The 12313-nt window shown below is 31.7% G+C and overlaps 1 protein-coding gene across 3 annotated transcripts in view; it reads left to right on the plus strand.

Annotated features, from left to right (window-relative positions):
- Positions 1–12313, plus strand: part of LOC130636487 (uncharacterized) — a 64708-nt gene that overhangs the window by 30757 nt on the left and 21638 nt on the right. For all 3 annotated transcript variants that reach the window (XM_057446223.1, XM_057446224.1, XM_057446225.1), the window contains 19 exons: positions 1–135; positions 279–341; positions 1122–1265; positions 2020–2155; positions 2370–2513; positions 4546–4691; positions 5592–6569; positions 7005–7134; positions 8012–8581; positions 8824–9099; positions 9443–9555; positions 9636–9790; positions 10044–10131; positions 10240–10288; positions 10551–10615; positions 10852–11106; positions 11211–11375; positions 11503–11613; positions 12031–12309. In XM_057446223.1, coding sequence (XP_057302206.1) covers positions 1–135; positions 279–341; positions 1122–1265; positions 2020–2155; positions 2370–2513; positions 4546–4691; positions 5592–6569; positions 7005–7134; positions 8012–8581; positions 8824–9099; positions 9443–9555; positions 9636–9790; positions 10044–10131; positions 10240–10288; positions 10551–10615; positions 10852–11106; positions 11211–11375; positions 11503–11613; positions 12031–12309 — 4002 coding nt within the window. The remainder of the gene's footprint in view (positions 136–278; positions 342–1121; positions 1266–2019; positions 2156–2369; positions 2514–4545; positions 4692–5591; positions 6570–7004; positions 7135–8011; positions 8582–8823; positions 9100–9442; positions 9556–9635; positions 9791–10043; positions 10132–10239; positions 10289–10550; positions 10616–10851; positions 11107–11210; positions 11376–11502; positions 11614–12030; positions 12310–12313) is intronic.

The following is a 12313-nucleotide window of genomic DNA, read 5'->3' on the forward strand; positions in this document are numbered from 1 at the left end:
GGTAGTGAATTTGGTGGTGTAACAGAGCCTGAGCTTGGGTTTTCGGTGCAGGGGTACACACCTACAGCAAAGAATACCAGACAGTCTCGATTGTATTCAAGGGCAAGTGTGACACAAACACCGGATGTTGATGGAGTGAGAAGATTTAATTTTCTTATTGTTCAACAAGCTGCCTATACTGTTTAATTTAGTCACAAGCTTATGTCTTCTACTGCAGTATTTTTGATTGTTTCTCTGTATATTTTCTATTTTTCCATGTTGTTATTAACGTGTTTCAGGATCCTACAAAGTTTTTGATATCAAATGTTGAACTAATCTTGGAAGAGTTGCATTCACATCAAGTAAGTTGCTTTTATACCAGTCTCGTACCATACAGGATTAGCCTTTAAGCCAAGCACTTGTAGGACAAATTCTAAAACCTGCACAAAATAAACTCTAACTTTTCCCATATCCTTTTACTTTTAAAAATGGTTTGATATTCAGTTTTGCAATAATTTGAAGAAAGGATACTTAGTATTGACATATATGGATGCAGGTTGTTAGGTAAACTTCAGATGCAAGATTTTAACTTGGTGACTAATTGTTTTAAGCTGTAGCTACCCTTCTTAATAGATTCTGGCGGAAAATATAATAATTAAAAAAAGAAGCTTTTATTTCATGGGTTACATAAAGTTCTAGAATAAACCGTTGAAAAAGGAGGAAGTAACAACCAAAGAGTGTAGTCTCAGATTTGTTGGAATAATTTCGCGTGCTACATGTAAACATACAATGTAAAAATAGCCACTGCAGCTGAATCAAGTCTGTACTACAAACAGGCCAGGGTCATGCTGATGATCCTACTAAAAGACTGACAGAACTATTTTAAAATGGGAAATTACCTTATTACACGAAAAAAATTATTACAGGAACAAATAAATTAGTTATGAGAAACTAATCAATTTATTTCGTTGTCCATATGTACAAGCTGAAAATTTGCCCTTAGATGCACTGCCGCATTGCTCAGTCCTGCACATTATAAGACTAATTTGTTATTGCTGTTGTTATTGTTATTTTTGTTGTTGAAAATCGTTTTTGTTAACACTTGCTGATCCTTGTTGTTTATTTGTGTTGTATTTTTTTAGATGTCATTGGAAAGCATGCTAAAAACATCTTCTGCCACTTCTTTTATGGATGACATTATCAAATGGCAAAAGACCTTGCAGCAAGTTGAAGTGTTTATTAATATGTTGATTGAAATACAAGAAAAATGGGTTGATCTTGATGACGTAAGTCGATATGTTTCAATATGCTATTATGGCATGACGTTCAGTGCCATACTTGGTTGTGTTTCGTAATCCATGACGGTATAGATGCCTAAATTAATTTTTTATTATTTGTTTGAACTCAAAATTTTAGTAATATAAACAGCAATAAAAATTTGTTCTATAAATTTTAGATCTTAATTTCGAGGTCAACAATATTTTTTACATTTTCACATTTGGGCAACACAACGTTGTTAAAGAGGGAATTAGCCCAAAAATCATTTTTTGATATTTGATCCAACTATAATCATCAAATTATTTTATTTTGTTTCTGAACGTTGTATTTTCTAGCTTTTTTTTTGCCTCAGAAATGCTCTTTCTTATACGAACCATATTTTGTATCGATAGTGTGGGGACCAAACAACAATAATGACGTAACTGTATTAAAAACAAAAAATATGAGGCTTGCATTGTAACTAGCATACTGGAATAATCTTTTTCTGTCATATTTTTTTAACTAAGGGAATTAACTAATTTTCAGAAAAAAAAATTTTGAAAGTAAAATTGAATTTTCACCAGGATAAATTTCTTAAGAAAAGAATTCAATGATCAGTTTTTTCTCAATTTAATTATTAAATAAAAAGGGTTAGGGAAAAAAATCCCTTTTATCAAGCAAATAAATTTTTTAATGTTTCAACACTGTACCTTCCTCCATGTATATGTACATTGTGTGGAATCACAACTTTAAGATAAAGCATGTTACTGTGATGTGTTATAGATATACAATTCTGCAGAGATGAGAATATCTTGTCCTCGTGAGAGTGCAATATTCGCATTATCGAGTCGTGATTTTGATGTTGTTATAAAATCAGTAGAGAAAAACCCTAATATACTTCAAGTTGTTTCTACTTCTAGTAAGTGACTTACAGGATTAATACTATCAAGCATTGTATTATTGTGTTGAAAAATAATATAACCAAAAACAATAAAGTTCCTACCTCTCTGCTCAAAATAAGTGTAATTTTTCAAAATATTTTTTCTTTATTGATCGTATAGGATGGTTTTAATAAGCTTCTTATTATGGCACCATCTGGATCTTTAAAATTTTGACTTTTTTTATTTCTTTAGACATATTCCAAAATCTTGAAAGAATCACTATGATGTTAAGTCAATGTCAGTTAACGACTGCTCGTTATCTGGAGAAAAGGCGTTTTAAAAATCCAAAGCTTCTTTTACTGTCCACACAAGAAGCATACTCCATTATTTGCAAGGGTTTGTTATTTATGTTTTACCTAAATCTTGTCAAAGTTTAATAAGCCGGGTACATAGTACAATTTCGGCAAATCGTGTTATGTAAAATTAATTGTGGCATGCAAGAAGACAGGAAACAAAAGCCGTTTCCAGTTTAATCAGTATAATACTTTCAATAAAAAGGAGACAATGTTGAAACTAAAAGTTTTATTTAGACTTTCAAAAAGATGAAGGTCTTAAGGGATGTTATAGGCCTAAGTATAAAAATATTACTTCTAGTTCGACATCTTAATAGGCACTGTCCATTCCCCCCTTTTCTTGCGTTTTTTCATTTTTTTTCTACTTTTTATTGCTGTAGCTGTTACAAAAAGCGCTAATATATCCTCATCATCTGACATTTTTTATCGAAAACAGAAAGAAAGTACACAACTAGTCCTATCATGTATACAAAAAACATACTATTAAAAAACGAGTACGTCATTTCATATTCGACAAACCCCACTGTGTATCTATTCCTTTAACCTTACGCATCCACTGCTTTTACGGTACAGGGAAGATAATGGAGTTTCTTAATTTTATTTTGACAATGGGATGATGCTTTCAAAATGTTGTTGTAATCATGTACGGATGTTTTATTAGCAGTGTCAGACATAATTACATAGTATTTTTACTATGAAAATAGTGGTAATGTACTAATACTTCGGACTCTGTCATAATTCTTGTATGTTCAATATTAGTTTATTGTTGTTTAAGACTGGTTATATTATTTGAAAAAGTCAATCTATTAGGGAATGTAACATTAAGTAAGATATTATGACTTTTTTAAGAAGCCATATGAATGAAAACATTTTTTGGAACTGTTGTTTGACTGTTAGCTCTATTATGTTGACATTAAATCGCTGATTGAAACTATTGTATAGGATTTCGTTTCTTTCTATCATAGACCACATATAAGAATTCTTTTTTGAATCTTATTGTCCTTTTTCCTGTTTTTGAGTTTACCTTCAAATATCAAAGTAATGTATAGGGTAAACCTGTTTTTTTATGACATCGGTAATATATTGGTTTCAAAATGAGTGGATTATCCACACTTTAAACTGGCCAATTTTAGTCAAAAGTGGACGTCAATTATTCCTCCCCCTGTCAAGTAATTTGATGTTAAAGTTATAAGTACAGTGCAGAAGATATACTATATTGTTTTCGTCATAAATCAGATATATTGTCGTAAGGAAATGGTATTATAATACCAAGAGACAAAATCTATAATTTTAAAAATTTTTGTTGTGAAGTTAACTAAACTTGGCAAAAACTATATTTACTGAGTCAAAATAGTATTTGTCTATGATCATCATAAATATTCAGTCGCGTAGTTGTGATAAATAAATATTTTATTGAAAACCATCAAAATTGTGGAGATTGAATAGTGCATTACTTAACCCCTGGGTGGCCCACAAGAAGCCTGTTCAAAACCAACCTGGCAATCCTAGCTAATTCACCTACACCTGCCTGTATAAGAACTACATAGACATGGATCTCAGTTCCCTCGTCCTTCGTTGTTAGTAGCAAGGACTCACAAAGTCAAACGAGCTATTTAGTATTTAGCTAACTTAGAAGTGAATGCTGACAGCGCCAGGATGACAAAAGTGTGTTTACAGATGGAACTGACATTATAATTTGATTTTAATATAAAGTTTTTGTTACTGTCAATATTATAATGCTCACAGTTACTAACTAGGAAGTAAACAAAAGAAATGCAATATTTTAAGTGTTGTGGGTTAGGATTGTACAAACCAGTTGTTTTTTTAAAGTGCAGCAATGTAAATATGGATTGGGGAAATCCCAATGAACCATAATAAAAAAGACTGGGACATGATTCACACTAGATACAACAGAATAGAAAAAAGTCTTTGTGAGCAAATTGTGACGTTACTGGTCATTAAAGATCTTTTTTTCTTACTATTTTAATGTAATTATATGAAAAGTTTCTTTGTTATCTTACTTATATAGTATTTATTATTGTATTTTCATTTTTCTTTTCGAATTTATCTTGCAGGTTATGATCCAAATCTGTTGTCACAACACCTGCATAAACTTTTTAACAACATCAATTCACTAAAGACTGACATTTCTGAAGATGGTTTGTTGTATCACATCACTGGTTTTTACAGCAGTTTTGGAGAATTTATTCCCCTGCAAAAGGTTTGCTCTATATACTTTTTTGTAACTCTGGGGCTTTAAAACAGAATTACTATTGTAGGCTTTCATTCGATTAAGAAAAAAACGTAAAGAAATCTAAGTTAAAAAATACAAGTTCTTTCCTATGAAGAGATGTGGAAAGGTATAAAGATTTTTTTGCTTTGGTTATAGTTACCAAATTTAATATTTAATAAAATATGAATTAATGCTGTTAAATTTGTCCTGTAAAAAAGTTGGATCAAAGTAAATTATAGAATTATAATGAGTGCAATTAGTCAGAATGGAAAAAAGCGTTTTTGTGGGTTTTGGGTTGGGGTCCAGGGAAATGTAGAAAAAGGTTGTTTTGGTGTTCTAATGTATAACTCAGTAAAAAAGAAAACACTCAGAGGAACTTTTGTGAAACTTTTCAATGTAAAATGCGTATTATATTTAAGAAAGTAATTTTCAGTATGAAGAAATATTCACATTTAATGTTACAGCTTTTTTCTTCATTCTGTGAGCAAGAAGTTTCTCAAATCAAGTCCTAGCCAAATATTGACAGAAAAATTATTATATTCAACAATTTCAGAGTCTTTTAAGAATATACGGTTTTGTAAATAGCTGGTTTTGGTATATCTCGCTTGAAAGATTTTATTCCCTTAAAATTTTTTCTGGAAAGGTAGTTTGTCTAATATCCCTTCAATAAATGCATTTGATTCATGTTCTTCCTGTTATCTTTTTTAAGATGAGAGAGAAACAGACAAATTCTTTAAGCCTGACTACTTAAAAAACGAATATGCAAGTTGTAGTGATTAAGCATGCACAAAAATGCATAGTTTAGCAAGTGTCACTCATGGAATTTATCCCACAAATGTTTTGACCTTCAAAGATTGCACATGTAATATCTTTTTACCTTTATTTCAGCCAATTGTATGTGAGAATGGTATTGAAAACTGGCTATCGGAGTTGGACACTGGCATCAAATTATGTAACCAGTTAAATCTATCAACATTGTTAAACGCAACATTAACTGATCATCTGGAGTCACTGCATAGAAACAAGATCAACCAAGATACTGTTTTCTCCAGTTCAACTGAAAAGAATCAAAGACGTGCATCTAAAGAACACGAGCAATCTGTTGATCCTGATGTATCCAGCCCAATTCAAAAGAAAGATCCAGCTGCATCTAAATCTGACGTGTTTACATATATGCTAGGCACATTACTTCCTCTTCCTGATAACTGGAATTTTAATGAATCTAGCGATGCTATTATGCTTAGTATGAAAGTCACTATATCCAGCCTTCTTAATAATTACTTCCAATCATACATTAATGGAAACGAGTCATCATTAAGCTCATGCTGTGAGAAACTTAATGCAATTATTGTATCTCTAAGCGACTTCTTACTTGCTCAAACCACTATTAAACTACAGAAGAAGAATGCTGAAATGAAAAACTGTGCAGATGATATTCCATTAAATCTCGAAAGTTTGGATATTTCCTTATCTCCAGTTGAAAGTGAATATAAAGAAACGGATAGTACACTGGAGAGAACCGAAACAGAAAACGTAAACTTAGACGTTTATCAAATTCACATTATAAAAAGTCTCATTCAATATTTTTCTAATGAGCGTAACTTTATTAAGAACTTGATCCATGTGGTCTTCCTTGATTTGGAAGGGGACATGAGAATCCCTTTCGAATGGTCCATACACCCATTTTATAAATTCAATAACACTTCATGCATGCTTGACGTGGAGTTAGGTGATACGTCTTGGAATTATGAATTTGAATTTCAAAGTGTCTCTCATTGCCACACAGAGTTGGAGAATGAAAAGAGCTTGTATTGGCTAGCAAGCGGGGTAAAGCATTACGAAGGAGGCTTTTTAGTGTCAAAACAGGTATGATAATGTTGACTTTTGTTACGTATGATTTAAGCATATGTTTCTATGAATACCTTAAGTACAAGAGTATATCACTGAGTCGAATCAAGAAAACATATAAATCAGCAAAATATAGGATGCATATTTTCTGAGTTATTGTTGCTGTTTTGCTCATATGTACTTTTTGATATCATGACTAATAATTTGATATCATGACTAATAATAATAATTAATTATGTAAAATCCAGTAACTATAAGTGGAAGGGCATTTAGTTTTGTTTGACTAATTCAATGCCTGGCATGCCAGCTACTTTCAATGGTAGAAACCAATTCTTAATATTGCTTAAGTGATTTTTTGTGATGTGTAATGATACATGAATTGGTCAAAACAAACGTTTTATTACTACTAAGCTCCATATCTTTATTCTATTTTATCTTTATTTTTTATAATAGAGATCTGAAGGTGAGGAGTTGTTAAAAACTCTAGCAAGCATCACTGGACGAACCCTATTCAGTTGTTTTTGCACATCAGATCTGACCAGTGATGTTATCTGTGATACCTTCAAAGGAATTGCCAGCTCAGGTATAATGGTAAAAGAAAAGTCTATTTAAAAAAATGGCTTTGCAATATATTTATTTACATCCAAGTGCAAAGTGTGTTAGGACTGGATTCTCAAGTGTTTTTAACATTTTAAAGGAATCCTGAGATAAAAATCAATGTTCGGCTTATATTATAGAACTCTGAAAGTGTTTTTTATCATGACTTTTTAAACTTTATTAGAAGCCTTAATTGTTACAAAAATTTTCACTTATAAAAAATTTCAGGCTTAATCTGGCAGCTTAAATTGTGATGTTATGTTTAAGGAATAGAAAATTTTGAGATCTTTTGTTATCTGTAATTTTGAAATTGCTTAGAGATATGCATTCAATTTTTTCGATGTATAGATAGTATAAAAGTGAAGTGATGAGCATAACAAATGTGCCAAAATTCCACTTAATTTCTTGCCAAAGAACAAAAAAATTGGGATCTGCACATCAGTTTGCAATAGAATTTTTGTGTGTAAGCTTTTGAGGCCGCTATATGCATATAAATAAAATTAGGTTGCATTAGATTTGCAAGCAAAAATTTAGAAGGTCTGAAATAGGGAAAAAATTGAATAACTTTTTTAAATAATTACTCGGCATCTGTAGTACTTATAATAGCAATTTCAACATTTGCTATTCTTTCGCGTGACGCAGCCTAATTAGATTTAACGTTTAAATAAAAATTGGAAAGAAAAGAGCTTCCTAAAAAACAAAAGACATGTTAAACATCTAGTGAGCTACAAGTAGTACAACATCATTGTTTTTACCTCAGAACCTTAACTTAGAATGTAGCGCAATGTAGATACAGTAAACTGCTTTTGTTGTCAACATTTTTTTTTTGCCACAGTAGAGACGATGTGATAATTTTCATTTAGGTTGTTGGTTTTGCTTTAAAAACATAGAGAACCTTGCACCATTAGCTTTATCTACATTATCAGTGTGTATTAAGACTATCCACCATGCACTCACTAATAAACAAACATCCATCACCATCAAGCAAGATGAAATTACTATGAATCCAGAAGCTATGGTTTTTGGCTTTTCTAGTTATGAAACGTACTCGGATATTCCTAAATGTATAAGTGAGCACTTTCGAATTGTGACATACGTATCGCCTAATCCCAAACATATTATTGAAGTTGGATTGTATAATTCTGGTATGGTGCTTTCAAGGTTGCTAGCTGAAAATATTGCCATGTTTTTGTCTACCATCTCCCAGATTTTCCCCTGTTTTTCAATGGGATTTGGTGTTGCAAGGTTGAATTCATTAATCGCATTAATTTACAAGTTTTACATCAAATCTCTGGCGAACAAGGATGGACAAAAAATTGCCAAAGAGTTGTCAACAGTGATAGAAGTTGGTGATGATAAAAGCAATGGTTTGCCCATTTTTAGCGTGGATTGTGAAAGTGAGAATAATCGCATGAGTCCAGAAGGAATAAAAAGTAAAATATTCTATTTCTGTTTATATTGCATTGTGTTTCACATGGACATAATTATTGTTGTTACCTCCTCTCTACATCTGACCGTCCTTTGTTTTTATTCTACAATTTTGCACAATTAGCTCGCTTTGCTCTCTGTAAACGAAAGGCTATTTAAAATAATTTCTAAAAGTAACTTACCCATTTAAATGTTCTAGCAATTTTTCGCTTGGTTTCAACATTTTTAATTCACAATTAATTTTTAGGTGATGGAAAGAAACAAGCAGAACAAGACACTGCTTCTGAAGATAAAGAAGGGATTGAAAGAAATATACAATTAAAATCCATTATACTTGGTCTCCATCAAAGTTTTGCTCCAACATTAAATGAAAATGATGTTGGCATAATTGAAAATCTTTTAGCCGATGCATTTCCTCAGACTGACGTACAAGAGATGCTAGAAAATAATATAAAATGCAAACAATCTTGCATAGTACAAGTAGATGTTGACAGTGAGAATTTTGATGAAAAAGAGGGAAAAGGTTAAGTCATGTTTTTTTTGTCTCATTACCCAAAAATCATCGCTAATAAGCAGCCAAATCAATTAGCAAAAAATATACTGGTAACTTTCTTTTGATTTTTGCTTCATTCAAATCTACATTTGTGGGAGCATGGTGACAACAAAGATATGGTGTCATGTAACTTTCTTGCATGCTACAGGCAACATAGATCACGATATGTTAATGGCATAGCAAGATGTTACCTTTAATTGGCAAGGTTGAAATTGTAGCCCAAGTATTTCTATAACATACTTAATACTATTGTTTTACTGGCAGTTAAAATACTACAGGATCAAGTAACTTGTATTTTTTATTGTTTATTTAGCAATTGGCACAATCAACAAGGCTATTGAATTGCTAGCTCGAATTGAAAATTGGAGTGAGTTACGTGCTAGCATTGTGGAGGACATGGTGGAAATGATATCTTCTGACAAAGTGGTGTGTAAATTGTGATAAATGTATCCTATCTAGCTATATACCACCCCGTCTAATTTTGTTTTCTAAATTTCAAATTGCAGGTTACGATTTCCAGTATGATTGACTACTGGGCTTGGGAATGCATATCGTCCTGTTTGGAAGCTTTTAAGAAGTTAAACAATCAGACTAAAGTTCATATTATTTGTCCTCCCGCTATGAAACATGGGCAATTATTTGGTCAGTTTGATGCCTCAGGGTTAGTCGACAATTTTTCTTTCCTATTTTGGAATTTAAATCAGTGTGATAGTGGTTTCAGTCTGTATTTCAGGTGGAAAGGATGGCTAATTAGGAAGATTTTCCCCTGTTTAGAATAAGGGGGAAACTATCCCCCTGCATTGTGAGGGTGTGGCCTATATAAGGTTGCATCCTGGTATCAGTGATCTTTAAGGGATGATTAAAAAAAGAATGTCAAAATTCTGCCTGTTCTTATTTTTAAATCTTTTATCTAGTAAATGGAGTGATGGTGTTCTCACAACTTCAATTTTATCTGCAAAGAAAGAACTTTCACATCCACACTTTTTTGTCATAGATGGAAAGGTATCGTCTTTCACTGCTTGAGTTAAAAATTATTTTTCATAAAAATAAAGAGACATAACATGTTACCTCGTTCAAGGAAGCTGTGATAATTTGTGTTGAATTGTTTAGCTTTCCAATGAAGAAAGTGTTATATTTGAAGGATTGATATCTCAAGAAGGTACTTTGTTGTTGTTGTTGTTGTTGTTGTTGTTGTTGTTGTTGTTGTTATTGTTTTAGAGACTTTCCACAGAACAGAACAAGAAATTCAGTGATATTAAGGAAAGTCAGCAAAATTTCTTCTCTTACCAGAGGCCTAGCATTTTGTGTTCACAATTAAAAAAAGTCAAAAAATATAAAAAGAATTCTTTCTAGAAACCTGTTCATAGTTTATTCCTTTACGTGCAAACACTACATTTTCGACAGGTCCATTTTATTTTCAGGTTGCTTTTCTTTGCAAAATGGAAGCTGTATAAAGATTCCTGAAAAAATGAAATTTATTTGGAAGGTGAAGCTAGCTGTATTTTCATTTAAATTTGCAGTGCGACAACTATTATTATTTGAGTAAAATAAATCGCTCGTCAATATTTTTTATAAAACATGTTATGTGACAGTGGTATTATTGATTTAAAAACATTGAACGTTAACTGTGTATTTCATCTACTCAAAACCTAAAACTTTTTTAAACCTTTCACTTCATGTTTTTACTTCCCAGTACTGTACCTTCAAAAACATTTTTTGTAGGTTGGATCTCTTTCTAAGAGTAAATTTTTTTTCAAAACATCGGTAGTAATGTTAGACAGACAACAATGTTTATGGCAACAGCTTCTAAAATCGTGGTTCCAAAAGAAAAATGCAGATGTACGAAATCATTTGTATGAATGGTTCACACAGTATGCAACCAAAAGTTTGGAATATTTAAACTCAAACACTGCAACAAGATCTGACAGTGAAAATGTTGAGTATCAGATAGTTGAAACGATGTTGAAAATATTTGACGTATGTTTAATTTGATGGGTTTTTTTCGAAAAAAATGAGGAAACTAGTTTTCCTTTCTGCTACTTTGAGAATGCATTAGAAACAAAATAAATTTACTGTTTTAGAGTATCACAGGTCATGTTCAAATTACTTCTGATTATGATAATTATGCCAATTATGCAGCTTTTTGGGCTTTTAATAATGCAATGCGACCTGCTAACAGAGAAGAGTTTTCAAAATGGTGGCGAGAGAGTTGGGAAGCTGATATATGTTTTCCTGATTCAAGCGAGGTAATTTTGTATGTTTTTGTGTGTTTGTTTATTTTCCATGGAAATAAACAATGTTTCTACTCTTGTTTTCACATTGTAGTAATAGATGCCAATTTCACCTTTTAAAACGTGATAATATCTCCCTTAGGTCAGCAATTTTGTTGTACACCCAAATACTCATTTATTTGTCAACCTAAATGGTGGTCAATATTCTTGTGTAAATCCGACTTCAAATTTGTATTTTACGAATAAGAGCAAGGTATGTTTTGTTGCATTACTTTCATAATCGTAATTTAAGTCGGTGAATGATATAATTCTGTTGGTTTGAAAATAACTTGTTTTTTTTAAAAAAATCGTCTTAAAATCTCTACAGTTGAATGCAAGCATATATTAATAACGTATAATAACAAATATTTTTTGTGTGATAGTTAAAGCGTTACTAATAGCATAGTAAGAACAGTATGCGTAGCTCTCTGTTTACATTGGAGACATTTTTTTAACAATTCCGTTTTACATCAAACAAATCTAGAATGTCTTGTTTTACTTAAGACAAAGTGTTTCTACTAAAATACTGTCTTGAATCATTTTCTATACAACACAGGAAAACGTTTACTAAAAACTGCAACATAATAAAAAAACATAAAATTAGACAAGTACTGTATCTCCTTTACTTTAGTCAATCTTATACCTTGCCAATGCAATGATTCGTTCTTCAATATCCTTCACACTTAATGGAATAGAAGGTTGTGGAAAGTCTACTTTGCTACGTGAAGGATTATTGAACCAAGACACTAATGACTTTGATGTGGTTACTATCACTGCAAATGAATTTCTTACAAGCTCTGCTTTGTGGGAGAGGTTAAACGAGGAGTTCAAATGGAAGCATTCTTGTTATTACCAGCCTATTGAAAAGAAAAAACTTATTTGCTTGATTGAAGATATTCAACAATGTCAGGTAA

This window comes from Hydractinia symbiolongicarpus, chromosome 3 (assembly GCF_029227915.1).
Source record: "Hydractinia symbiolongicarpus strain clone_291-10 chromosome 3, HSymV2.1, whole genome shotgun sequence".
NCBI lineage: Eukaryota > Metazoa > Cnidaria > Hydrozoa > Anthoathecata > Hydractiniidae > Hydractinia > Hydractinia symbiolongicarpus.